At 43.7% G+C, this 26,378-nt stretch overlaps 1 protein-coding gene across 9 annotated transcripts in view; it reads left to right on the top strand.

The window, feature by feature from the left end:
* DISC1 (DISC1 scaffold protein) overlaps positions 1-26,378 on the top strand; it is a 422,688-nt gene that overhangs the window by 99,844 nt on the left and 296,466 nt on the right. Inside the window, exon 4 of one of the 9 annotated variants that reach the window (XM_024249403.3) lies at positions 25,577-25,672. The exons of 7 other annotated variants lie outside the window; for them this stretch is intronic. In XM_024249403.3, the coding sequence (XP_024105171.2) occupies positions 25,577-25,672 (96 nt within the window). Of the gene's footprint in view, positions 1-109; positions 6,007-25,576; positions 25,673-26,378 lie in introns of those variants that run through there. One more of the 9 variants, XM_024249434.3, reaches the window with a different exon arrangement.

Genomic DNA, 26,378 nt, shown 5'->3' with positions numbered 1-26,378 from the left:
ACAAGTGTCTCCAGTGTAAACATCGCAGTGCTTCAAACACTGTTAGTCCCAGTCAAGGATGTTATTCTGTGTCCATTCCACTCAGAGGTATTCATTTTCTTCTTGGCAGCTGGAACCAATTGCTTTGGATCCACCATGGAAGCCTCAACATCCTGAACCAAAGTCCTATTAATGAAACTTCCCAAATTTAAACAAAGCAAGACAAATAGGTATCCACACAGCGTAGATCATGACTTCTTTAGACATCATGAAAAGAAAAAGAGGACCTATGTGGAAGAATATGCTCATTTACGATCAGGGTAGCATCATGTTCCTCTCCCTTTTAACATTATTTCAGGGTAGCAGCTGTTTGGATGCTGGCCATGGGCTTGAAAAAAAACCAAGTGGGCATTTCTGCCCACTGTACCATTTCTCCCATGCGTTTCCCAGTCCCCTGTCATGGCATGAAAAAACCGCTATTGTTCTGTGTTGGGACAATTAGATTTTTGTAGGGGGGGAAAGACACCCGAGAGCAAATGGAAAATTATGCTCTGATTAATGTCAGTTATGGTAATTAAACTTCGGAGGCCTTTAGGACCATTTTGAAGGAATCATTTTCCCCTTGGTGGCAATATGTACTACAGTTGTCCCTTGATATCCATGGGGGATTAATTCCAGGATGCCTGTGGATACAAAAATCCACGTGTACTCAGGTCTTATTTTCAGTGGATGTGAAAAGTCGGCCCTCCATATCTGCAGGTTTTACACTTGGCAAATGCTGTATTTTTGATCCATGTTGGATTAAGGTTCTGGAACCCCCGATACAGACTGTATTTATTGAAAAAAAGTCTGCCTATGAGTGGACTTACATGTCAAAACCCGTGTTGTTCAAGGGTCAACCGTAACTGCAGGCAGAACATCTGGGCAGGAAGCTCCTGCAGGAAGACCTGTAAACTCAGGTCTGTAGAATGGCGACGATCTTCTTCCCTTGCTTTCAGAATTGTTGCCGTGAGATCAGATGCACTGGCTATGACCTTACCCTTTGTACAGAACTTATTTCTGGTCCAGTTTAAGTGAGCGTTATTCTTTCTGTGCAGTCCTGTGGTTGTTTGGTACATCTGCTTACCCAAACAACCGTGAGCATTTGGTGGCAAGTTTATTGTGCCCAGTGCCGATGTCTGGAAAATTAATTCCCTAGGTCAGTGGCTTTCACAGTTTGTGATGGTGACTCCAGGAAGGAAACTCACCATGACCCTGTATATACATAGAACAAAAATGCAGCCCACTCTGATATTATATTTGTTCTATTCTAGTTCATTAAAAGCGAATGTTGGTCTTCATCCTTTAAATGGATATTGTCACCTGCTAATGGATTGGACCAGTATTTTGAACAATTGTCTTGGTACTTCATTTGACTTTGCATGCTGAATTGGCATATCCTCTGTGTGGGGAAGGGGGTAGGGCTTCTTCCCTGGGCTGCCTCCTGGGATTCCCAGGGGCCCTGCCTGCCTGTGTGGGTCCTTGGGGACCTAGAAGTTCCTGGTTTTTCATGAAACAGCGGGGCTCTAGAAGAGCCTTTTCTCTTATCCTGACTCTTCCACCCTGATTTCTTCCCGAGGACTTCTTACTAAGTTTAAAGATGGCAGTGAAGTGGCCTGTGGGTTCTAGAACCCTGCAAACACAGCCCTAAGTGTGATACCAGTTTACCCTTCTTGTAGACATCCCCAAACTTCAAAGTGATTGTCTTGAAGCCCTTCACCCAGGAGAGGGAACCAGCGTACAATAACCGCTGTGCTACAGGAGAGGGGAGGGAAAGAGTTGTCACAACCTTGAGCCTAGCTCTTCCCCCAAAGGCAGTCTCTCTTTTCTTCTTCCTTCCTTTAGTCATCTGTGTATAGACACAGGGGCAAACTTTTCCTGGAATTCCTAATCTTAGCAGTCTTCAGTAGGAGACCTGGCTTCAGAGTCTGTCCTTAAACAGTGAGGTGCCCTGTGTCTTTTATTCTTAAATGTGGCCTATCTCCACTCAAATTTTGGCATTTGGCGTTTGGTTGTCAATGGTTATTTTACATTCTCAAGTGTCACTGTCATTTGGTTAGGGTAGTTGTCAGGGTGGTTCTGAGAGTCAAGTGTCTAGCATAGCTTTGTTGTTACAAATGAAAAGGCCAATTCCCATTTAACCAGGTACTGTTGGCTTTCTCTACAGGATTTGGTCCACATCCATTAGTGCTCTTTGTTGTCCATGTCACTATAGGAGAGATTCCCTGGGAACTACAGGGCCGCTGTCTGTTTCCAGGATCAGTGAGTCACTCCCTCGTGGCCTGTTATGGCTTTGTGTGACCACAGAGAGGGTCACGGTGGTGTGGAAGCAGGGAGGGGGAGTCAGCCCTCGCTGTGCAGCAACCACAGTGACGTCCCTAGTGATCAGGCTTCGTGGGGATGCTCGAGTCCTTCTTGATGATCAGCTCTAGTGACTCTCATGTTCTGCGCCCATAGAATACATCCTGGAATAATGGTGGTGAGGTAGGAAACTGGCAAGACTTATTTTATGTTCACAAGCCTCCTGACCCAAACAGGATCTGGTCCAGACAGGGTCAAGTGAAGAAACTGGCGCAAACCAGCAGATGGCGACAAAAGCCATCCCTAACTGCCCTCATTGCTCATTAGCATAAGACATCCCATCAGCCCCATGACAGCTTACAAATGCCATGGCAACTACCCGGAAGTTACTGCCCCTTTCCTAGAAAGTTCTAAATAACCCACCCCTCAATTTGCACTAACTCACCCCTTAATTTGCATGTAATTGAAAGTGGAAATAAACACAGTTCCGAGAGCCCATATGTTACTGACTCTGCATTGCTGCCTATGAGTTAGCCCTGCTCTGCAAGGAGCAGTACCCTTCGTTAAGATGATTGCTATCTAACAACACCAGGTCGCCCTTGAATTCTTTCCTGGTTGAAGTCAAGAACCTTCCTGGGATAAGCCCCAGTCTGGGGGCTTGCCTGTCCTGCATTGTTGGTATTTTCCATTTGCTGAGAAAAGTTCAGTTAGTGCTGCCTGAGCTGGCTGAAGGCCCTTCTGGGCTGGGTCCATATGCCCAAGAGGGTGACACTGGCTGGTCTCGGGAGTGGTGTCTTTGAGGGAATGAGACTGGTTCTACAAGTGCTGGAGAAACTGCGCACTGAGTTGGTGTAGCCTAGCATTGTTAGGGAGTGGCAGATAGGAGCAAGAAGCTGCAAGCGGGGACCAGACAGGAAGGAGCACATCCCCTTTCCTCCTCCAGCCTTGTGGTCTCTTGCAAAGTCAGAAACGTGGTTGCTCTACAGAGGTCCAGCCTCAGCATCACAAAACAGAAGATAAAAAGATATGTTTAGAGGGGAGAGACAATAGCTTAATCACAGGCACGGCCCCAAAATAACATTTTGCTTTTCCATGTTATGAACAAGTGAGAGATAACGTGAAGGCATGAAGAAGATGGAAATCTAAATATCAGCATCGTTCCTGATAACATAACATTATAGAATGTGGCTTGGGTATGTGGCAACAATGGGCTTCCTAATACCAAACCCCAGAACAAGAATTGCCCATGCAGCTGTGGGCAGTGATGAGCTGCAGGAACCTTTTTTTTGAGGCCTGGCCTTGTAAACCTGAGTTTCTGGAGGAGCAGAGCAAACGAGTGCTGCCCAAGGTCACCTGGCCTCCACCAAGGAGGGAGAGAGGAAGCACTGAGTTACACATGCTCAGTCTTATGTCCCAGTTTACCAATGGGGAAATTCACTCTATCTCCCTGGACAGGTGAAAACAGTGGGGCAACAGGGAAAGCCCCTCCTCATGGATACCTAAGGGCAGGGAAGATGGGCTATATTCTCTCCCTACATAATGTAAAAGACAATATTCTCAAAAGCAGTTGACACAACAGGGGCCAGTTCTTATAAATTGATAGTATCACTCCAAAATGCGTTTGGGCAAAGGCAGTTGTTTTATAAGTGGCCACATGATCTGGTTCCATGGCATGCTGCTTAACTGCTCTGTCTTAATTCAGGAAGTGGTTTTAGAATATCAAGAGAAGGGAGATGGATGGACTGCATCATCTTTCTAGAAATATCATATCCATAATCACATCCATGATCTCTCTCTTAGCCTATGATTGACAAATAAGGGTCTGCAGTGAGATTTTACCCTTCCCTGCAAGAATCTGGGGTGTAACTATTCAGGATTATTCATTAAGAGAGGGCTCTCAAGCTAATAGAATCAACCTCGGAATAAGGCTGGCATAGTAATGCAGTCAGTACTTGGTAATTAGCAATGTTCTAATTCTTTTCTTAAAACACCAGCTCATCCATGCTTGCTCCTGCTTGTCTTCAGGTGTCTGCAAGATGATAAAATGGATGAACTCATAGCAAATGATTATCCGTGGAATACTCAGAAACCTCTCTATCATCTCTTGTGTTATAGCTTGCTTTTTCTCTATTTTTCATGGACACCTGTGCTTCTCACTCTAATTTTATGTCGCACACCTATAATGGATTCTTATTTTCTGTTACTGATATTTTTGCTAGCGTATAAGATAGAATTTCGTATATCAACATGTCCCAGTATTCCTCAGAGGGCTTAATGACTTCCAGGTGGTTCAGAACCAGTGATTCCTGGGGCCCTAAAGGGAGACTGCTGCATATCCTACATGTGTGAATGGAGGACAGAGAGTGAGTTAGGACGGGGACAGGGATGGACATTTTACATTTTGAAGAAGTAAACACTGGGCAAGATTGGCCATTAATTCCTCCTCTATTTGACCGTCCTCTAGGTGTTGAGACACAGTGAATATAGGCTGAGTTTCAGAGAGACGCCCCTTGAGTAGAATTAAATCTGAATCAAGAAGCAATTAAACCCATGACAGCAATCTCTTGGAATCATGTTTACTTTTGTAACAACTCTTCTACTTGTGTTTTTCAAAACTCTTCACAGGCATTCTTTTCTCACCATTTTACAATAATCTGGTGGCACGAGTTGGTCTAGTGTTATTTTTCATATGTGAGATGAGTAAACTGGCTCTTAGAGGGGTTAAATAGGGCCTGGTGTGGTGGTGGGTCATGCCTTGCAATCTCAGCTCTTTGGGAGGCTGAGATGGGAGGATCGCTTGAGCCCAGGAGTTCGAGGCTGCAGTGAGCTATGATTGTACCACCGCACTCTAGCCTGGTGACAGAGTGAGACTCTGTCTAAAAAAAAGAGGGGTAAGGGGGTGGTAAGAAAAAACCCTAAAATTATAAGATTGTTTAGGATGAATCCAGGACCAAAATCTGGGTCTCCTGACTCTTAAGCAGATAAATCAGTTTTAAAACTTAATTTTTTTTCGTATACTAGAGGATTTCGTGCAAAGATGGAGGAATCATGCTACATCCCTTTACAGTGTTTACTTGATCATTTTATTCATCTTTAGAGGTTTATCTTTAGGATCACATTTTGTGTAATCTATGAGGTTAATCTTTAAGATGCTAGCTTAAGGCATTATAAAGCCAAGATTTGTTTTTTAAAGTGTCTAAAGAGAATGTCTCTTGTTAAAGTGAGACTGTCTTCTCATTTTACAAATCCTAACTGCCTTTTACAGCACACAGTGCGGTAGATGCTGGGGAGGCAGCCGCCAACAAGGCACAATCGCCCACTGTCTTCAGGGGCCTCTGGGTTAGTCCTCATGCTCCTGGATAGCACCTACCAGGAGTTCCCATCTGGGTCCAGGAGTTAGGCTTTAATACCTAGTAAGAGTCATTGAGCCGGCAACTATTATTTTTGTAGCTCAGAGGTCTTGGAGCTCTATCCTTGGAGTTATACACTTAACCAGTGAAGAGCCTAACGGCCAAAGATATAACTGCTTGACATATGAAACCATGTGGTGAACTTAGTTTGTTCTACCAAGGACCTGAGGTCTTTCTTCCATCTGCATTCTGTTACTATTGCATTTTTGCTCTGGAAAATGTTCCTATTTAACAAAATTTTATTTCTAAAATCTGCATGGCATCTGAGGAGTTTGAGAAGGTACTTCTAAAATGTGTCCTGCAGAGCCTTCTACAGTGTATCTTTCAGCTTCTCCTTAGTATTTATAGAGGCATATATATATATATATTTTATTATACTTTAAGTTTTAGGGTACATGTGCACAACGTGCAGGTTTGTTACATATGTATACGTATGCTATGTTGGTGTGCTGCACCCATTAACTCGTCATTTAACATTAGGTATATCTCCTCATGCTATCCCTCCCCCCTCCCCCAACCCCAAAACAGGCCCAGTGTGTGATGTTCCCCAATGAGAACATGAGTTCTCATTGTTCAATTCCCACCTATGAGTGAGAACATGCGGTGTTTGGTTTTTGGTCCTTGCGATAGTTTGCTGAGAATGATGGTTTCCAGCTTCATCCATGTCCTTACAAAGGACATGAACTCATCCTTTTTTATGGCTGCATAGTATTCCATGGTGTATATGTGCCACATTTTCTTAATCTAGTCTATCATTGTTGGACATTTGGGTTGGTTCCAAGTCTTTGCTATTGTGAATAGTGCCGCAATAAACATACGTGTGCATGTGTCTTTATAGCAGCATGTTTTATAATCCTGTGGGTATATACCCAGTAATGGGATGGCTGGGTCAAATGGTATTTCTACTTCTAGATGCCTGTGGAATCGTATAGAGGCATATTTGAGTCCAGTACATACGCAGGTTCACAGTGTGCTAGAAGCATTGCTCTTTATTAGTTATTCTTACCACTGGCTGCAGTTTTGTGATTTCTCTCTATTAACATTGCCTTTGAATTGAAGGTCACTGTTTTATTTGTATTGCTGCTCTTCAGCCAAAAGAAAATAGCTTAATTCTGCTTTGTTCCAAGAAACTAATATTCTAGCATGCTTTATGCCTTCTGATTGGATTTCATCCAAATTGGAATAGCTCAGGCTAGTGAAAATATTTTATTTAATCCTCTAGGGTTTTTTTTTTTTTTTTGACTAGCTGTTGTATCTTGATACCTTTACGTCACTCAAAGAATTTAAGCTGTTACTGTTGCCATGTCATTAGCCAGAGACCAATTTTGTACAACCCCCTTGGCTTTGGGCCTAACACTGGTGTGTTCCATTTGTCCATTCCAGAAAGGGATACACACATCAGTGTGGCTTGAATTATATTTTAAAAAATAATGATGATGGTGGTTGCTCAATAGTGCTCCTCTGATATTCTGAATTCTATTATAGATGAATGAGCTGAAAAATACTCTATAAAAAAACAATTATGTTTTAAAGATTATAGGCTGCAGTGATTACCACTAAAAGGGTGAGAGAGCCTGTGGTTTTTGAGCACTGACAAGCAGATACGTCCAGCTAATTTTTTGTGAAAACACCGGCAGAGCAAATTACTCATGAAAAATCTATTCACAGGAATGAATTAAATGCCATGTCCAGTTTAATAGTGAACACTGACTGCAACCAAAAACCAACAGAAAGAAATAATGAATGGCATTTGAATTCGTTCATTTGTATGATTCCAAAAATAGTCTCAGTGCGAATAGTGTTTCCAATATCCAAAACCCACTGTAGACATGGAGAAGGATAAAGAAGCCAATGAAGGAGAAACTAAAAAAGTGACCATTTGGATTTTATTTTTTCCCCACATTCCTGCAGCCAGTGACACTGACCTTTTATTTTTATTTTTTATTTTTAAACTTTAGATTCAGGGGGTACATGTTGTGCAGGTTTGTGACAAGGGTGTATTGTGTGATGCTGAGGTTTGGGCTTCTATTGATCCTGTCACCCCAAATGTAGTTAGTGAACATAGCACCCAATAAAACGTTTTTCAATAGTGCAGTTTCTACAGTTACTGTTAATATGGAATTGGCCCAAGAACCACTGGCTGAATGTATAAGTTGGATGATTGCTTGCCAGAAATTTCCCATGGCCTTGTTGGTAGGCTGGGGTAGGATATGATAGTATGCTATAAAGAATTATTCTTTTAATTTCTCTCCTAGTTAGACTATACCTAATAAACTTCAGTTTTCAGTGCACACAGTTGGTCATTTATCAGCTGTGCACCTAGATTGCTAAGTGAGTTAGTCCTAGCCTAAGTAATTAACCCATTTTGGTGATGACTGAATATATGTCTAAATTCAATTAAAATGAAGAATATGGTGTAAAATTATTTTTATGTAGGAGAGCGTGCCATTACATTTTAAATAAGAGTTTCTCTTTCAGAGTTTACATATTTTTAAATGGCTAAAAAAAAAAATCACAGTTTTATGTGTAGGCCTGATCTATCACATTTCCCTGTATAACCCCAAATGGGAAAATGGAAGTTCTGGGTTCCAAGCTTGGGTTCCTGAATTTCACTTTAATATTTTAAGGATTAAGAAAGGACCTTGAAAGGATATTCTGTTGTAGCCCAGTTTTTAGGCAGTATTGATGCAGGAAAGGCAAGCCCCAAACTGGGGCTTAGCCCAGGAGGGTTCTTGGCTTTGCCCAGGAAAGAATTCAAGGGAAAGACGGTCGTAGAAGAAAACAGTTTTACTGAAGTGGCAGTGTTATAGTTCTGTGATTGCTCCTGCAGCTTAAAGGCAGTTCTGCAGTAATATTTATACCTACTTTTAATTACATGCAAATTAAGAGGTAGTTCATGCAAAAATTTCTAGGAAGAGGGTGGTAACTTCTGCATTGTCGGATCATTGCCATGGAAAGGGGCAGAAACTCTCAGGTGTTGCCATGGCAATGGTAAACATGGCACGCTGGGCGTGTTTTTGAAAAGGTGCTTCCATTGCCTCCCTGTTTTAACCAGTCCTCAGTTAGGCCTGGTGTCTGAGCCCCACCTCCTACCTCTGTATCACTCTTAATACTTTGTTATATTTTTATTAATATATCAAGGTTATGTTAATTTTGTGCACTGAAAGAGCTGTGAATTTTGCAGAAGTTTCCAAATTAACTGAGAAGTGCCACCAAGAAATATAGTCTATTCAGTTTTTCCAAAAGCTGCTTTCTTAGCACATATTCTATTTGGGCATAATTTTAGCAAGTTGACTTATAAAGCATCTTTAAGTGGAATATTTCTTCCCCTGCCTCACGGCCAAGGCAGTGGCTCTCCCTGACACTGTGCAAACCCTGAGCCAGACACTCTGCTCTCAACAGTTACAACAAAGTCACCAGGTAGATCTAGTTTCACTGTCCCTTTCACTGTCAAGGAGACTGAGTCTTAGAGAGGTTCTGACTTGTTCAACATCATGCAGCTAGTAAAGAGTAAAATTAAGGTTCGACTTGAGACAGCTTCTTCAGAACTCATGCTCTTAAATCTTGACCCTATAGTGTGAATACCTTGGACCCCTGCTCAGCCATAAAGTCTTCTCTTGCCCTCTACTGTCATGGGGACTCTCCAATGTTGTATTGATTTGAAGGCTACATGAGAAAGGTGGGTGGGTGCATACTTTACAGTTGAGTTTGATAGCATAGCAAGGCTTGACAGATAATGATAACTAGCCATCTATGTGCCTAGGGTTTCTCATACATCGCATCATGAATTTTTTTACAACCTTGTGTCCAGTGTATTGATCAGAAAGGTCACAGAGACAAGAAGTGCCCCAGCAGGAATTCAGACCCATCTCTGTTTGGCTTCATAATTTATGCAAATCGATCCCAGACAGAATCCTACTTAGAAATGCCTCAAGATACCAGTTGGAAATTATCTTTCATTTCTGAAGCTAGAAATTAAAAAATTATTTAAACAATGCATAATCATTGTAAAAATATGTAGGCATTGAGATATACAGTATAAATAAAAGAAAAATATCATTTGTAGAGATCCTTTGTAGACATAGCCACCATTCATATTTTGATGTGTGTCCTTTTTGATGTTTTTCATTGTGTGGCTGAGTGGCATTTTGTCTTTTGCTATTTCCATTGGGTTCTCTGTATTATGGCTACTTGGATATGATCTAAGGAATGTTCCTCTTTCTCCAGTAAGTGCTTTCAGTGCATATATCTTAATAAACAGGTAGAAAGTTGGATAGTTTGCTCTTTCTACTAATAAGTAGGAGCCGTGATGGTAGTATTGTGACAGTGGTGATAGTGGTCGGAGTGCTAGTGGAGGTGATAGTAGCAGTAGTCGTGGTGCTGATGATAGTACATGTGAAAGATGAGTTGGTGGTGTAAGTAGTGGGAACAGTGGCAGTGGTGGTGATGATAGAAGCAGTGGTAGTGTAATGTTATAGGAGTGGTGGTGGTGATGGTAGGAGTGGTGGTGGTTGTAGCAGTGTTGTTGGTGATGGTGGTAGTATTAGGAGTGGTGGTAGTCGTTGTGGTAGGAGTGGCAGTGGTGGTGATGATAGAAGCAGTGGTAGTGTAATGTTAGAGGACTGGTGGTGGTGATGGTAGGAGTGGTGGTGGTTGTAGCAGAGTTGGTGATGGTGGTAGTGGTAGGAGTGGTGGTGATAGTGGTGGTAGGAGTGATAGTGGTGGTGATGGTAGGAGTGGTGGTGATGTTTACTTGGCAAATTCTTGCTGAGGAAGAGTGTAGGAGTGTTGTTGGTGATGGTAGGTAGGAATGGTGGTGATGGTAGAGGTGGCGGTAATGGTAGGAGTGTTGGTGGTGATGGCAAGAGTGGAGGTGATGGTAGGAGTGGCGGTGATGGTAAGAGTGGAGGTGATGGTAGGAGTGGTGGTGATGGTAAGAGTGGTGGTGATTGCAGTAGGAGTGGTGGTAGTGGTAGTGAGTGGTGGTGGTGATGGTAGGAGTACTGGTGACTGTAGAAGTGATGGTGGTGGTTGTAGGAGTGGTGGTGATGGTAGGAGTGGTGGTGGTTGTGGCAGTGCTGGTGATGGTGGGAGTGATGGTGGTGGTTGTAGGAGTGGTGTTGATGGTGGTGGTTGTAGGAGTGGTGGTGATGGTAGGAGTGGTGGTGGCTGTGGCAGTGCTGGTGATGGTGGGAGTGATGGTGGTGGTTGTAGGAGTGGTGGTGATGGTGGGAGTGATGGTGATAGTGGTAGTGGTGGGAGAAGTCATAGTGGTGGTGATGGTAGGAGTGGTAGTGGTGGTGGTGGTGATGGTGGGAGTGATGGTTGTAGGAGTGCTGGTGACGGTGGGAGTGATGGTGGTAGTTGTGGTGGTGATGGTAGGAGTGGTGGTGGTTGTGGCAGTGCTGGTGATGGTGGGAGTGATGGTGGTAGTTGTGGTGGTGATGGTAGGAGTGGTGGTGGTTGTGGCAGTGCTGGTGACGGTGGGAGTGATGGTGGTAGTTGTGGTGGTGATGGTAGGAGTGGTGGTTGTAGGAGTGCTGGTGACGGTGGGAGTGATGGTGGTAGTTGTGGTGGTGATGGTAGGAGTGGTGGTGGTTGTGGCAGTGCTGGTGATGGTGGGAGTGATGGTGGTAGTTGTGGTGGTGATGGTAGGAGTGGTGGTTGTGGCAGTGCTGGTGATGGTGGGAGTGATGGTGGTGGTTGTAGGAGTGGTGTTGATGGTGGTGATTGTAGAAATGGTGGTGATGGTGGGAGTGGTGGTGGTTGTGGCAGTGCTGGTGATGGTGGGAGTGATGGTGGTAGTTGTGGTGGTGATGGTAGGAGTGGTGGTGGTTGTGGCAGTGCTGGTGATGGTGGGAGTGATGGTGGTAGTTGTGGTGGTGATGGTAGGAGTGGTGGTTGTGGCAGTGCTGGTGATGGTGGGAGTGATGGTGGTGGTTGCAGGAGTGGTGTTGATGGTGGTGATTGTAGAAGTGGTGGTGATGGTGGGAGTGGTGGTGGTTGTGGCAGTGCTGGTGACGGTGGGAGTGATGGTGGTAGTTGTGGTGATGGTGGGAGTGGTGGTGGTTGTGGCAGTGCTGGTGATGGTGGGAGTGATGGTGGTGGTTGTAGGAGTGGTGTTGATGGTGGTGATTGTAGAAGTGGTGGTGATGGTGGGAGTGGTGGTGGTTGTGGCAGTGCTGGTGATGGTGGGAGTGATGGTGATAGTTGTGGTGGTGATGGTAGGAGTGGTGGTGGTTGTGGCAGTGCTGGTGATGGTGGGAGTGATGGTGGTAGTTGTGGTGGTGATGGTAGGAGTGGTGGTTGTGGCAGTGCTGGTGATGGTGGGAGTGATGGTGGTGGTTGTAGGAGTGGTGTTGATGGTGGTGATTGTAGAAGTGGTGGTGATGGTGGGAGTGGTGGTGGTTGTGGCAGTGCTGGTGACGGTGGGAGTGATGGTGGTAGTTGTGGTGGTGATGGTAGGAGTGGTGGTTGTGGCAGTGCTGGTGATGGTGGGAGTGATGGTGGTGGTTGTAGGAGTGGTGTTGATGGTGGTGATTGTAGAAGTGGTGGTGATGGTGGGAGTGGTGGTGGTTGTGGCAGTGCTGGTGATGGTAGGAGTGATGGTGATAGTGGTAGTGGTGGGAGAAGTCATAGTGGTGGTGATGGTAGGAGTGGTGGTGGTTGTGGCAGTGCTGGTGATGGTGGGAGTGATGGTGGTAGTTGTGGTGGTGATGGTAGGAGTGGTGGTGGCTGTGGCAGTGCTGGTGATGGTAGGAGTGATGGTGGTAGTTGTGGTGATGGTAGGAGTGGTGGTGGTTGTGGCAATGCTGGTGATGGTGGGAGTGATGGTGGTAGTTGTGGTGATGATGGTGGGAGTGGTGGTGGCTGTGGCAGTGCTGGTGATGGTGGGAGTGATGGTGGTAGTTGTGGTGGTGATGGTAGGAGTGGTGGTGGTTGTGGCAGTGCTGGTGATGGTGGGAGTGATGGTGATAGTTGTGGTGATGGTGGGAGTGGTGGTGGCTGTGGCAGTGCTGGTGATGGTAGGAGTGATGGTGGTAGTTGTGGTGATGGTAGGAGTGGTGGTTGTGGCAGTGCTGGTGATGGTAGGAGTGATGGTGGTAGTTGTGGTGATGATGGTGGGAGTGGTGGTGGCTGTGGCAGTGCTGGTGATGGTGGGAGTGATGGTGGTAGTTGTGGTGGTGATGGTAGGAGTGGTGGTGGTTGTGGCAGTGCTGGTGATGGTGGGAGTGATGGTGGTAGTTGTGGTGGTGATGGTAGGAGTGGTGGTGGCTGTGGCAGTGCTGGTGATGGTAGGAGTGATGGTGGTAGTTGTGGTGATGGTAGGAGTGGTGGTTGTGGCAGTGCTGGTGATGGTGGGAGTGATGGTGGTAGTTGTGGTGGTGATGGTAGGAGTGGTGGTGGTTGTGGCAGTGCTGGTGATGGTGGGAGTGATGGTGGTGGTTGCAGGAGTGGTGTTGATGGTGGTGATTGTAGTTGTGGTGATGATGGTGGGAGTGGTGGTGGTTGTGGCAGTGCTGGTGATGGTGGGAGTGATGGTGGTGGTTGCAGGAGTGGTGTTGATGGTGGTGATTGTAGTTGTGGTGATGATGGTGGGAGTGGTGGTGGCTGTGGCAGTGCTGGTGATGGTGGGAGTGATGGTGGTAGTTGTGGTGGTGATGGTAGGAGTGGTGGTTGTGGCAGTGCTGGCGATGGTGGGAGTGATGGTGGTGGTTGTGGTGGTGATGGTAGGAGTGGTGGTGGTTGTGGCAGTGCTGGTGATGGTGGGAGTGATGGTGGTAGTTGTGGTGGTGATGGTAGGAGTGGTGGTGGTTGTGGCAGTGCTGGTGATGGTGGGAGTGATGGTGGCGATTGTAGGAGTGGTGTTGTTGGTGGTGATTGTAGAAGTGGTGGTGATGGTAGGAGTGGTGGTGGCTGTGGCAGTGCTGGTGACGGTGGGAGTGATGGTGGTGGTTGTAGGAGTGGTGTTGATGGTGGTGATTGTAGAAGTGGTGGTGATGGTGGGAGTGGTGGTGGTTGTGGCAGTGCTGGTGATGGTGGGAGTGATGGTGGTAGTTGTGGTGGTGATGGTAGGAGTGGTGGTTGTAGGAGTGGTGGTGATGGTGGGAGTGATGGTGATAGTTGTGGTGATGGTGGGAGTGGTGGTGGTTGTGGCAGTGCTGGTGATGGTAGGAGTGATGGTGATAGTGGTAGTGGTGGGAGAAGTCGTAGTGGTGGTGATGGTAGGAGTGGTAGTGGTGGTGGTGGTGATTGTGGGAGTGGTGGTGGTGCCATGAGTAGTGGTGGTGGTAGTACGAGTTATGGTGATGATGGTAGTGATGGTAGGGGTGGTGGTGACAGTTGTGATGGTTGGGGGGTGGTGATGGTAAAAGTGGTGGTGTTGGTGGTAGGAGTATTGGTGATGGTGATGGCTGAAGTGGTGGTGGGGGTAGTAGGAGTGGTGATGATGATGATGACCTGACTGGTGGTGGTGGTGGCCGTAGTGGTGGTGTTGGTGATGATGGGAATGTTTGTGAGCACCTTCCATTGCACTTAAGAAGAAGTGGACAAACTCATTTCTCTTGCCTGGACAGTTGTGAGTGAAGATGCCTCCATCCCTGAGTCTGAACCATAAGCTTGGACCACATATATAAGTGATTCACTTTTCCATAGCATCTGTGAAGACATGCTTGTAGAAACAATGTATAGTTCTGAAAATCTGAGGGTTTAATGAAAAGTAGCAAAAATTCAGTCGGTCATTTACTTCCCTGGGACATTTGATGATTGACATTTGGTGAAAGAACATTTTATTGTGAATCTCTTTGAAGTGGTGGGGCAATGAGTATTTTGGAGGCACCCATAATCAAGCTCTTTCTTCAGAAGCTTGTGATCCTGAGAAATTTTGTGTTTTCTGTGTTGTCTATAAACTCCAACTTTAAGCATGTTTGCAAGGCCTATTGGCATCACGTGCTCTCTCTCTCTCTCTTACACACACACACACGTGCACACACACACGAGCTTGCTAGAGCTTGCCAGTCATATGACACACTCAAGACCTGGTGTAAGTAGTTTTTCTATTTTAGTCATTCACAACTTAGCTAGTTTACTTGGCAAATTCTTGCTGGGGAAGAACACTTGTTTCAGAACCACATATCCCACTGAAATGTGTCAGCAAAGCAACAAATATGTATCAAGAACAAGGCAATAGGCTAAGTGCTGAGTGGGCAGATATCACAGTTAAATTATTGCTTGTCTTCCAAAATTTTTGTATCATCTCCAAAGGTTTGTTTTTCCTTTCATATCACAACAAAATGATTTCCCAGTCTTCTTTCCACACATTGGGCAAGCTTAAAATACAGCATTTCTAAAAATCCTCTTTGGTGTTCCCTGAAAAGATCTATGAGCTATGGAAACCAAGCTTACCCTAAGCTGTTTAGCATTAAGAATTTGAGGAAACCAAACCTCCATTTTTATGCAGAAATCAAAGAGTAGCATAAGTAACTTGTAGGTTATTTTAATAATATAATAATTTTCTGAACAATAAACAGCTCAAATTTTGTAGCTGGCTTTGTAAGTAGAGAAATTGAGATAAAGTCACTCAAAATCACACTGATTGATTGCCAAAACTCTTAGTTCTTCCCAGGACTTTTTAAAAAACATACTTTTAATAAAAAGTACAGATAATATTTACATATTTTGTATCCTGATTTATCTTGTAATATTAAAATTTTTCCTGTTTTCCTAATTGTTCGTTGACTTACTGCATACCATTCTATGAATGGATATACCATAATTTACTTAACCATTCCCCTAGAATTGGATCTGAGGCTGTCTCCATTTTGGAGAGTTTTTTTGTTTGTTTCTGTTGGCACTGAATACTTCCTGTGGGAAAGAGGTGGACGTGGTGGAAAATGAGTTGATAGAATAGTTTGCATTTGTATAAAGCAGGCAAATATGTATTTCCAGATATGTCACAATGAAAGGATAGAATCTTTCCTGTAGAAAGAACACAGAGGTTAAGAACATAGGTTTTGGAGTCAGACAGACCTTGGCTTTATTTCTGAATCCACATAACTGTGTGACTAATTTTGAAAATTTTCTCAAACTTTCTATAAGCTTCTGTCTTTCTTTTCCAAAGTGGGAGTAACCACTCTCTCATGGGATCATTGTGAGGATAAAATGATTGATATGTAGCAATGTGCTTGGCACATAGCAGTGCTCATAAAATTGTTGCTATTTTCTATGCTTATCTTATTCCTCATCCAAACTGAAACAATCATTCATTTATTTAATTTTTATCTTTTTGAGTCAGGGTCTGGCTCTGTTGCCCAGGCTGGAGTGCAGTGATGTGATATCGGATCACTGCAACCTCTGCCTTCTGGTCTCAAGCCATCCTCCCACCTCAGCCTCCTGAGTAGCTGAGACTACAGGCGTGTGTCGCTGCACTTGGCTACTTATTTGTATGTTTTGTAGAAATGGGGTTTTGCTGTGTTGCCCAGTCTGGTCCTGAACTTCTGAGCTCAAGTGATGCTCCTGCCTTGGCCTCTCAAAGTGCTAGGGTTATAGACATGAGCCTCTGTGCCCAGCCCCATTCATTTATTTATTCAGCATTCACCAGTGGCTGTTGGATGCCTGACACTGAGCTTTTTATTGGCAAGACAGAGCTGAGTGAGGCTCTGTTTCTGCCTTGTGGATCCTCCAGTATCCAGGGACCCAGATCAAACAGATAGGCAAGACCCCTGGGTCACGGAGGAAACTATAGGGGAAGGTAGTGCTTTGGGAATGGCTCGTGGGAAACGTAATAGCAAAAGCCCAGAGGTTAGCACCGAAAAAGATCAAGTTCAGATTCTGCCTTTGCTATTTTCTTGCTGTGAGGCCTTGGGAAAATTACTTAAAGTTTCTGAATTTCACTTTCTGCATTTGTATTCTTACTCTACAAATTGTTGTGAAAGGATATACATATAGCTCTGGGCATGTAGCAGATGCTCAAAAATGATTATTATGCTTGAAGTCTTCAGTGCTCCAATCGTGGCTGATTTTCATGAAAATAAACTCAACAAACTCCAGTGTTCTGAAATGTCTGAGACTGGCTCAGCTGTACTCAGGTTAGTCTGAAATACATTTTATTACAGTCTAATTCTCTGCAAAGTGGTCATCCACACATCTTGTGTATGGTAATGTGGAATTAGAATATTCAGCTCTCAGTGAATTTGATTTATTGGCCATTATGTAAAAACCAAAGAAAAATGACTTATGAAGACGTTGATCGCTTTGTAGCTTTAAAAGGCCTCCTTAGAATTAGAATGGCTACACAGCCTCTAAGAATGTGATCTACACTATATATTCTGTCATCCTGCAGACACATCAAGGCAGTGGGAATCGAATCTATTTAGCAGGATGTCTTTATGTGTGAAGATTTCTTGCTGCTTATGAATGCTTATTTGATTATTTATTCATAGATGTAGAAAGCACTTTTCTTTCATTCTGTTTCCTCATTGTCACCCAAGTAACAGTCACTTATTACTGATGTGCTAAAGAATAACAGATGAGCATTGACCTTTAATTAAACATTAGCAAATATGTTGCAGTAGCGTAAAAAATAACATCCACTTGCTTCAGAATAGAATGAGATGATGGTTAACATTTCTATTGCTGAGGTCCTATGAGTAAAACATGTTTTTTTCATAAATAGAATTTATATTATCAACTGGAACATATTCTTCAATGCATTATTTTGCCTACTGCTTAGGAATATCTTCCTTTGTTAATTTTGAGTCATTTTATTTCTACTGTTCAGCCATGCTTATAAAATGCAGGTAATATTTCTAATATTATTGCTGTTCTTTTAGTCAGATGGGTTCAACCACATTTATTCAGCACCTGCTGTGTGCGGTACACTTGTCAGCATGCTGGTCTTAAACCTTGAGCTATAAACTGAAATCACATTAACAATGTCTAGAGAAAGACTGCAGAGATTTAAAATAAAGAAAAGTCAGAGAAAGGTGAGTTATGTTTTTTTTTGACCACTGGGCCAAACAGAGAAAGGAGAATAGGAGAGGAGGTTTTCTTAAAGGCACAATAGGATTCACACAAATGAGGAGACTTAGAACAGAAAGATCACAAATACAGCACTTGTAGTGCTGGGGATATGTATTAATATTTTAAAAAACAACTTATTTTGAAATAATTCTGCACTTAAAAGTCACAAGTATGCTACAAAGAGCTCACATATCTCCCTTGTTCTCATGCCTGAGCTGGCTCATTCCTGAGCTGGATACATACACCCATTATCAGAACGTTTTTCTGACCACTTGAGGGCAAGCTGCAGTTTTATTTTTATTTTTATTTTTTGAGTCAGGGCTTGCTCTGTTGCCCAGGCTAGAGTGCAGTGGCATGCTATTGGCTCTCTGCAACCTCTGCCTCCTGGGCTTAAGCCATCCTCCCACCTCAGCCTCCTGAGTAGCTGGGACTGCAGGCATGTGCCACTGCATCTGGCTAATTTTTTGTAGAGATGGGGTTTTGCTATGTTCCCAGGCTGGTCTCGAACTCTTGAGCTCAAGCAGTCCTCCCACCTTGGCCTCTCCAAGTGCTGGGATTACAGCTGTGAGTCATGATGGCCCGTCACTCCTAAGTACCCCATTGTGTATGCCCCCAAACAAGGACACTCTCCCATGCAACCAACCTGCAGCTTCCTCCAAGTCATGAAGTCAGCATTAATACAACACTCTTCTCCTGTCTACAGACTCCATTCCATTTCACCAAGCATCCCAGTGATGCTCCTTTCTCCTTTCTGACTCAGGAACACACATTGTATGCGGTTGTTGTAGCTCTTAAGTTTCCTCCTGCTTGAGCAGTTCCTTAGTACTCAATCGTTCTCTGTCTTCCATGTCCTTGAAAGTTTTCAGGAATGTAGACCTTACATTCTGTTGGATGACCTTCAGCCTGGGTCTTTTGGATGTTTCCTCATGACCGGGTTCAGGTCATGCAACCCTAATGAGAACCTCTTGGAAATGATGCTGTGCATTCACTTCAGGTGTCACACAGTGTGGACCCCTCCTGCCACTGTGGATTGTAACCTTCATTACCCCATCATGCTGTGGCTGCCTGGTTTCTCCAGCACTAAGTTCCCATGTTTCCTTTCATATCTGAATAGTATGTTGTGGCATGATAGTCTATGATTATTCTGATGCCTACTCCCCATCAAACCTCCATTTCATCATTCATTTCCATTAGTCAGCATTCTATTAGCATGGATGTGTTGGTTCCTATTCTATTCAATGGGCTGTACTTTATTACTATTATTTATTTTGATTCTCAAAGTGTCTCAGGTTTGGACCAGAGGAACTTCTTCAAGGTGTCTCTTGTGTTCTATTGACATGTCCCCATCAGCCTTTGAATACTTCTTAATTTTTTGTACAACAAGATGCTATAGACACGTCTATACTGCCCCTGCCTCAGCCCTGGCCTCAGCCATTTCTCCCAGGAGCTCTGGTTCCTTGTATGGATGGATGGAGTTTAGAAATCAGGATCTGTGTGCTTGGTGTGCTCGTTGCTACTGAGGTGTCATTACTTATAGGCCTTCTCAGTAGGTAAATATAGAAAATGTGTGTAAATGCACTCATATGCTTCCTTCGCTATTTCCATATTCACCTGTGAGTTTGCATATTAAAACTAGTAGTTTATGCTAATGTTTCCAACTCCAGTGCAAGTCATTAGAATCTTTTCTACCCTTCCCCCTTTCCATGATTATATGAACATTCTCCAATAATCAGGAATCTGGCCCCCTTTATCCTCATATCCTTAACTCCTTCATTTATTTATGTATTTCTCCATGTAACCTATCTCCCATTTATCCCAGCTGTCTTCCCCATCTGCTGCATTCCCCTCAATGTGCCTCATCCCCAGGCCCTGGCAGGCTCATCACCACGTGTGCTGCCAGATGCCTCTGTGTGGCAGCCCCTGCATCCTTGGTGCTGGTGAGTGGACCACCTGTGTGCTCCTGTACAGGCTCCCAACTTACCAGTGGGGCCGCTCACTGCCACCTTTTCTGCACAGGAAGAGAAGAGAAGGCCCATTTACAATTTTGACCCCAGTCCCAGGCACTGAGTTCTTCAAGGGCCAGGAATGTGACTTGTTCATCTTTGTAGCCCAACAGTCTAGCAATGTTGATTTACCCAAAGCATTATTAATTGAGTGATACAGGAAATAATAAATAAACATGGCATTTGAAAGGTGAAAAAGTCTTGTCAATCATTTTCAAACACTCTCCTCTCCCAGAAGAACCATTTCCACATCATCTGTATCACATGGAAAAAGGTTGCCAATCTGGGTAAAGCTTCCTCCTTCCCCCGTTGAGGTGTGAAATGGACTGAATGCTTGTGCTCCCTAAATTCCTGTGTTGAAACCCTAATTCTAATGCGATGGTATTAGGAGGTGGAGTGTTTGGGAGGTGATTAGGTTATGAGGGAGGAGCCTTCGTGAATGGAATTAGTGCCCTTATAAGAAGAAACCAGAGAGGTAGCTTGTTCCCTTTCTGCCATGAGAAAAAGCAGCTGCCTGCAACGTGGCAGCTCTCACCAGAACCTATGCTGGCAGCTTGATCTTGGACTTCCAGCCTCCAGAACTCTGGGCAATACATTTCTGTTGTTTAATCTACCCAGTCTATGGTACTCTGTAATAGCATCACAAACTGACATAGACAAGGAGGTCTCTGATGCACCTTTTTGTTGTTCTGTAACAATCATGACTTAAAAACATCTTGTGGAGGTATTGGTCGTATTTAGCATATGAGGCTCTGGGACTTAAGTGGGGTAAGTGATTTGTCAAATAGGATATGCACAGTTAGTGTCAAAGCTGTTGCCTGGATCTGGGTACCCTGATCCTTGGTGTTGTGATTCTGTGTTCTCTGCAACGTGGTGCCTCCCCCACATGACTCAGGAGCAGAGTGCTGGCGTGGAGAAGAGACAGGGAGGCTGAGCAAGCTCACTTCATGGTCCTGAATGCCAGAGGCAGAGGTTTGGACTTTGTTCTGGCGCTCACATGGAGTCCTCCAGGCCTTTGAGAACATTTTGTATTACAGGTTGAGTACCTCTTCTATGAAATGCTTAGGACCAGAAGTGTTTTAAATTTCCAATATTTTGAGGGGTTTTAGAGTATTTGCACATATATAATGAGATATCTTCAGGATAGGACCCAAGCCTATACATGAAATTCATTTATGTTTTTTGTACATCTTATACACATAGTCTGAAGTTAATACTATACAAAATTTCAAAATAATTTTGCACATGAAACAAAATTTTGGCTGCGTTTTGGCTGTGACCTGTCACATGAGGTCAGGTGTGCAGTTTTCTACTTAAGGCATCATGTCAGCACTCAAAAACTTTCAGATTTTGGGGCATTTCAAATTTCAGATTTTTGGATTAGAGATGCTCAACCTGTAACATGTACAAAAGTGCTTGGAGTAATGCCAGGTTCTAGCAGATGTTTCTGCATTTTGTGTATCAGCTTGTGCACATCTGAGTGTTAGGAAGGTCGCTCTGTTGGTGATGCGTGGAAACCATGGAAGGAGTCAGAGAGTCCAGACAGAGAGTAATTCATCCCTGCAGAAGTGCTGACAACTCGGGCTAGGCTGGGGACAGTAGAAATGGAGAAGATGCGAATATGTCAAACACCACGAGAGACTCACGAGGATGTGAAATGTAGAAGAGGACAAACCAAAGGATCTGAAGCTGAAGGCCTGGATGGGATAGTACCCTTGCAAGGCAGAGTAACATCTTGCTAGGTAGGTAGGCAATGAACTTGATTTAAGACTTGATGAGATTTATGTCTTATATTCTTTTAGTTGCTAATGAAAAGGGTTTAAAGTGGCTTATGAAAAACATAAAAAAACAAGAAACAAAACAAGGGAATCTAAAGTTCATTGTAATCAGACACATTTTTTGAACATTTGCTGTGAGCCAGGCAGCATCTGAGGTGCAGGTCACTATACAATGACCAACACTGTGTCATGGCACCTCTTGTGTGGATCCATGAGGCCTTGAACATGTGGAGGTGAGGATGTGGCGGCTTGTCAAGGAGAACCTGCCTGTGCTTAGGGAGCTGGTGGAGCAGGGAGCCTACCTGGAGGGTTGGCAGGACCGGAGGAGATACTGGGATCTGATGGATGAGGTAGACTTAGCCTGGGCTGGATGTGGAGGAAGAATGACTCTGGCAATGGGAACGGCAGATTCCCCTGAACCCTGCTCCCAGCTCGTCTCACAGCAGCTTTGCTTTTCTGGTTCCCTATGTCTGATCTGTCAGAGAACATCTTGAATCCGACCACCTTTCACCACCTGCACTTTCATTTCTAGGTCCTGGCTACCCTTAGGTCTTGCCTGGAGAACATCAATGACCCTGTGACTGGTCTCTGGGCTCTGCCCTTTTACAATGTGTTCCCAACAGAGCAGCCAGGTGATCCTGTTAAACATGAGCTAGATCGTGCCAGTCCTCTGCTCAGAACCCTTCAGTGGCTCTCATCTCCCTTGGGGTAAACACCAAAGTCCGCTACAACGGCCTACGTGGCTCTGAAGATCAAGCCCACTCTCATACCCTCTCTCCCTCATCTACTACTTTCCCCTTGGTTCGCCCTACTAGGAGTGTTCCTTACATATTGAAGTGTGTGTTTGCCTCATGTCTTTTGCACTCTCTGGGAGCTCCCTCTGCCTGGAATATCTAGTGAATAGGGGTGTCATTCGGGGAACCCAGAGAGCTAGCTTTTATCAAAATGGAGGTAGGACGCACCCTTATGCTAACCAGAGGTGGTGCTGGCAGGGGAAGTGGAAACTCCCAGTAGATGAGAGCTGTGAGAGAGGCTGGAGTAGGAGATAATTTAGAAATTGGAGATCATCACTGAAGCTATGCAATTGCTGCTGACCATCCTGATGCCCTTTTCTAATCATAAGATAAAAAATAACTGGGGCTGAGCATGGTGGCTCACGCCTGCAATCCTAACACTTTGGGAGGCCGAGGCAGGAAGATCACTTGAGGCCAGGAGTTTGTGATCCAGGAGTTTGTGATCAGCCTGGACAACATGACAAAACCCCATCTCTGAGAAAAAAAAATTTAAAAAGCAGAGCCTGGTGGCACATACCTGTAGTCCAAGTTACTTAGGAGGTTGAGATGGGAGTATTGCTTGAGCCCAGGAGTTTGACATCAGCCTGGACAACATAACAGGGCTCTGTAGCTACAAAAATAAAAATAAAAAAAGCTAGGTGTGGTGGCATATGCCAGTAGTCCCAGCTACTTGGGAGGCTGAGGCAGGAGGATCACTTGAGCCCAGGAGTTGGAGGCTGCCACTGCATTCCAGCATAGGTGACAGAGCAACACTTTGTCTTAAAAAAAGAAAAGAGAGAAAACAGTAGCTTTTGATGCCTACCCTTTTGAAGGTGAGTGGCAGTGTAGAACATAGCTAATCACAGATATTTTCTGCGATAACTTATATCTTCCTCTGGAATTGACTGTGAGTGTAATTTTTGGCAGCCAGTTTACCATTTCCAGTGTTTAATTTTGTTGGATCAGCCTGCATTCTCTGAGAACTTTTCATCTGGCAGTGGATGGGTATAGTTTAGAATATGGTGGATAGCAGAGGGAGGCTAGACTGGGTTTTTAATTTTTTTTGGAATTTGAAGACAGTGCTTAATGGTATTACTAATAATAGACAATCCTTTTGAACACTTACAAAGTGCCAGGCATGATGCTAAATGCTTTGCATAGATTATCTCAGTTAATCCTCAGAAGACCTTATGATGTAGATACTATTATTAACCCCATTTTTTACAGAGCAGGAAACTGAAGCTTAGAAAGGTTAAGTAACTTGAAGGTCAGACAGCTAGAAGTGGCAGAGTTGGGGAAAACTCAGGTTTTCTCCTAACCCCTATGGAACAGATCTGGATGCATCTTTACATACATTATGACTGTATCAGGATGCTATTTTAGAACACATAATTCAAGAACTTTATTGCATTTCACCAAAGTTTTGATTTTGTAGAACAAGAAATAAGGTATTAAGAAAGAAATCATATAAACGTTTGAATGCTTGGTGTCAGTTAAGGAATGGGTACATTCAGCATTCTCCTAGAAGGTCTTATCAGGCCAGACTCTACTGCGTATTTTAAGTGGGGTGTCTGAATTAGCTTCGGCAGTAACTTCTGAAGAAGGTGGCACAGACTGAGACATCTGCTAATTACCTGGGACTTGATCTTGGACAGATGACCTTTTCTAGTATCCTTAGAATGAATTGTTGGTAATGCTCTTAGTTTCCGGCTATAGGTTTCAATGCATATGGCAAGTTTATGTGAATGTCTTTCACTTAACAGCCTCAGAGACACAAGTTTTCTGCCCTTTCCTCTACCTTTTTGGGACCCAGGTGTGTGTCTCGGGAATGGGCCAGTGCAGGAAAAGAGTTAGGTTGAGAGGCACACTGTGACTCATGTTACTCTCTGCTGGTGTGTGATAAAAGGTTTTGTTCAAAATGACAAGCTTGTTGAAAAATGTGTTTTAATTTAGACTTGAGTCTTATCGAAATGGCCTCCTTAGAAAATGGCTTATAGAGCCATAAGAACATAAAGGAGTCTTTGTGATCTAGGGTAGAGACTCTTAAAACATTTTCTCATTATGACGTAAAAAAGGATAATGTTTGTATTGCACACTGGGGTTAAGTAGTAAGTGCTCATGGCCCGAGGTGATGGCTTGGGATGTTGACCTGCCCTAGGGCCCACCCACTGCCCCAGGGTGAAGAGGATCAAGGTCTCAGTGCACCAGCCTGCCAAGGACCACCAGAAGGGAAGCTCTGATGAATGGTATCTTAAAACCCAGTCCTTCCATTGCTGCAGAAATAGTTTTATGAGAAACTTTCTAATTCTTTGGGCATTGGAATTGGATTTTGAAGATAAGTTCTCATTAGAATGGATTCCAATTTCTGCAGTTTATTTAAAATTTTTTAATAGTTTGATACCAACATTTTATTAGCAAAGAAAATGGAATAAACTTTTTTTTGATGCCAGAAAGCATAGTTTTTTTCCACAAGAAACAAAGGTGGAATATACGTAATGGGTGAGAGACAACCAAAACTTGCCACGTAAGGGCCACTAAGAGAAACCCAACAAATAGCAAAAGTTCATTTTTCCATGACCTATTCATCACAGAACAATTAAAAAGCTACACAAAGATCAGTCTTACCTGCATTTTAGAAATACATTTCAATTCACCCATGGATCCAACACCCTTTTAGATAGACAGAGAAGTTTTTATTAACTTAGGAAAAAATACTACCTGTTAAACTCATAAACAATTGTTTAAAGAGTATCTACAGAATCCTTCTCTCAATGTTTCCATGTAAAAGAAATGAAAATCAATAGTCCAGAGATCCTTGTTAATAATGAGCCACTGATAAACACAACATATTTATAACTTGTATAACATTTTATTTATGTGCATTCTTTGAGCATTATGCAATATGTAATTAAAATTTTTTTAATTAAAAAAATTTAGTATCTTTATTTTTTGTCAATTGATTTTTCCCCCAGTTAAAAAATTTGCAGATAATAATTGTGCATATTCATGGGGTACATAGTGATGCTTCAGTACATATAATATATAGTGATCAGATCAGGGTAATTAGCATATCCTTCATCTCAAACATTTATTTTCTTGTTTTGTTTTGAGACGTAGTTTTCCTCTGTTGCCCAGGCTGGAGTGCAGTGGCGAGATCTCAGCTCACTGCATCCTTCACCTCCCGGGTTCAAGTGATTCTCCTGCCTCAGCCTTCCGAGTAGCTGGGATCACAGGCACCTACCACCATGCCTGGCTAATTTTTGTATTTTTAGTAGAGACAGGGTTTCACTATGTTGGTCAAGCTGGTCTTGAACTCCTGACCTCAAGCAATCCACCTGCTTCGGCCTCCCAAAGTGCTGGGATTACAGGTATGAGCCACCATGCTCAGCCTAAACATTCATTATCTTTTTGTGTTGGGAACATTCAACATCCTTCCGACTATTTGAAACTCTAAAATATACTATTGTGAACTATAGTCATTCTCCATTGCTGTAGAACACTAGAACTTATTCCTCCTATCTAGCTGTAATTCTGTAACTTTTAACAAATCTCTTCCTATCCTTCACTTCCCCCTACCCTTCTCAGCCTCTGATATCCTCTATCCTACCTTTTACTTCTATGAGATCAACCCTGATACAGTTTGGATGTTTGTCCCCTCCAAATTTCACGTTGAAATGTGATCCCCAGTGTTGGAGATGGGCCTGGTGGGAGGTGTTTGGGTCATGGGGTGGATACCTCGAGAATGGCTTGATTCTCCTCCCATGGTAATGAGTGAGTTTTCACTATATTAGTTCTCATGAGAACTGGTTGTTTAAAAGAGCCTGGCATCTCTTACTTGTTCCCTCTCTTGCCACGTGACATGCCTGCTCTCCCTTAGCCTTCTGCCATGATTGTAAGCTCCCTGAGGCCCTCACTGGAAGCAGATGCTGGCACTAAGCTTCTTGTAAAGTCTGCAGAACCAGGAGCTAAATAAATCTGTTTTCTTTATAAATTACCCAGCCTCAGGTATTCCTTTATAGCAATGCAAAACGGATTTAAACAAACTCATTTTAGCTTCCACATATGAGTGAAAAC

Source organism: Pongo abelii, chromosome 1 (assembly GCF_028885655.2).
Source record: "Pongo abelii isolate AG06213 chromosome 1, NHGRI_mPonAbe1-v2.0_pri, whole genome shotgun sequence".
In the NCBI taxonomy this organism is placed as follows: Eukaryota; Metazoa; Chordata; class Mammalia; order Primates; family Hominidae; genus Pongo; species Pongo abelii.
Note: the sequence above shows the minus strand (reverse complement) of the source record. Positions and strands in the feature narration are given on the sequence as shown.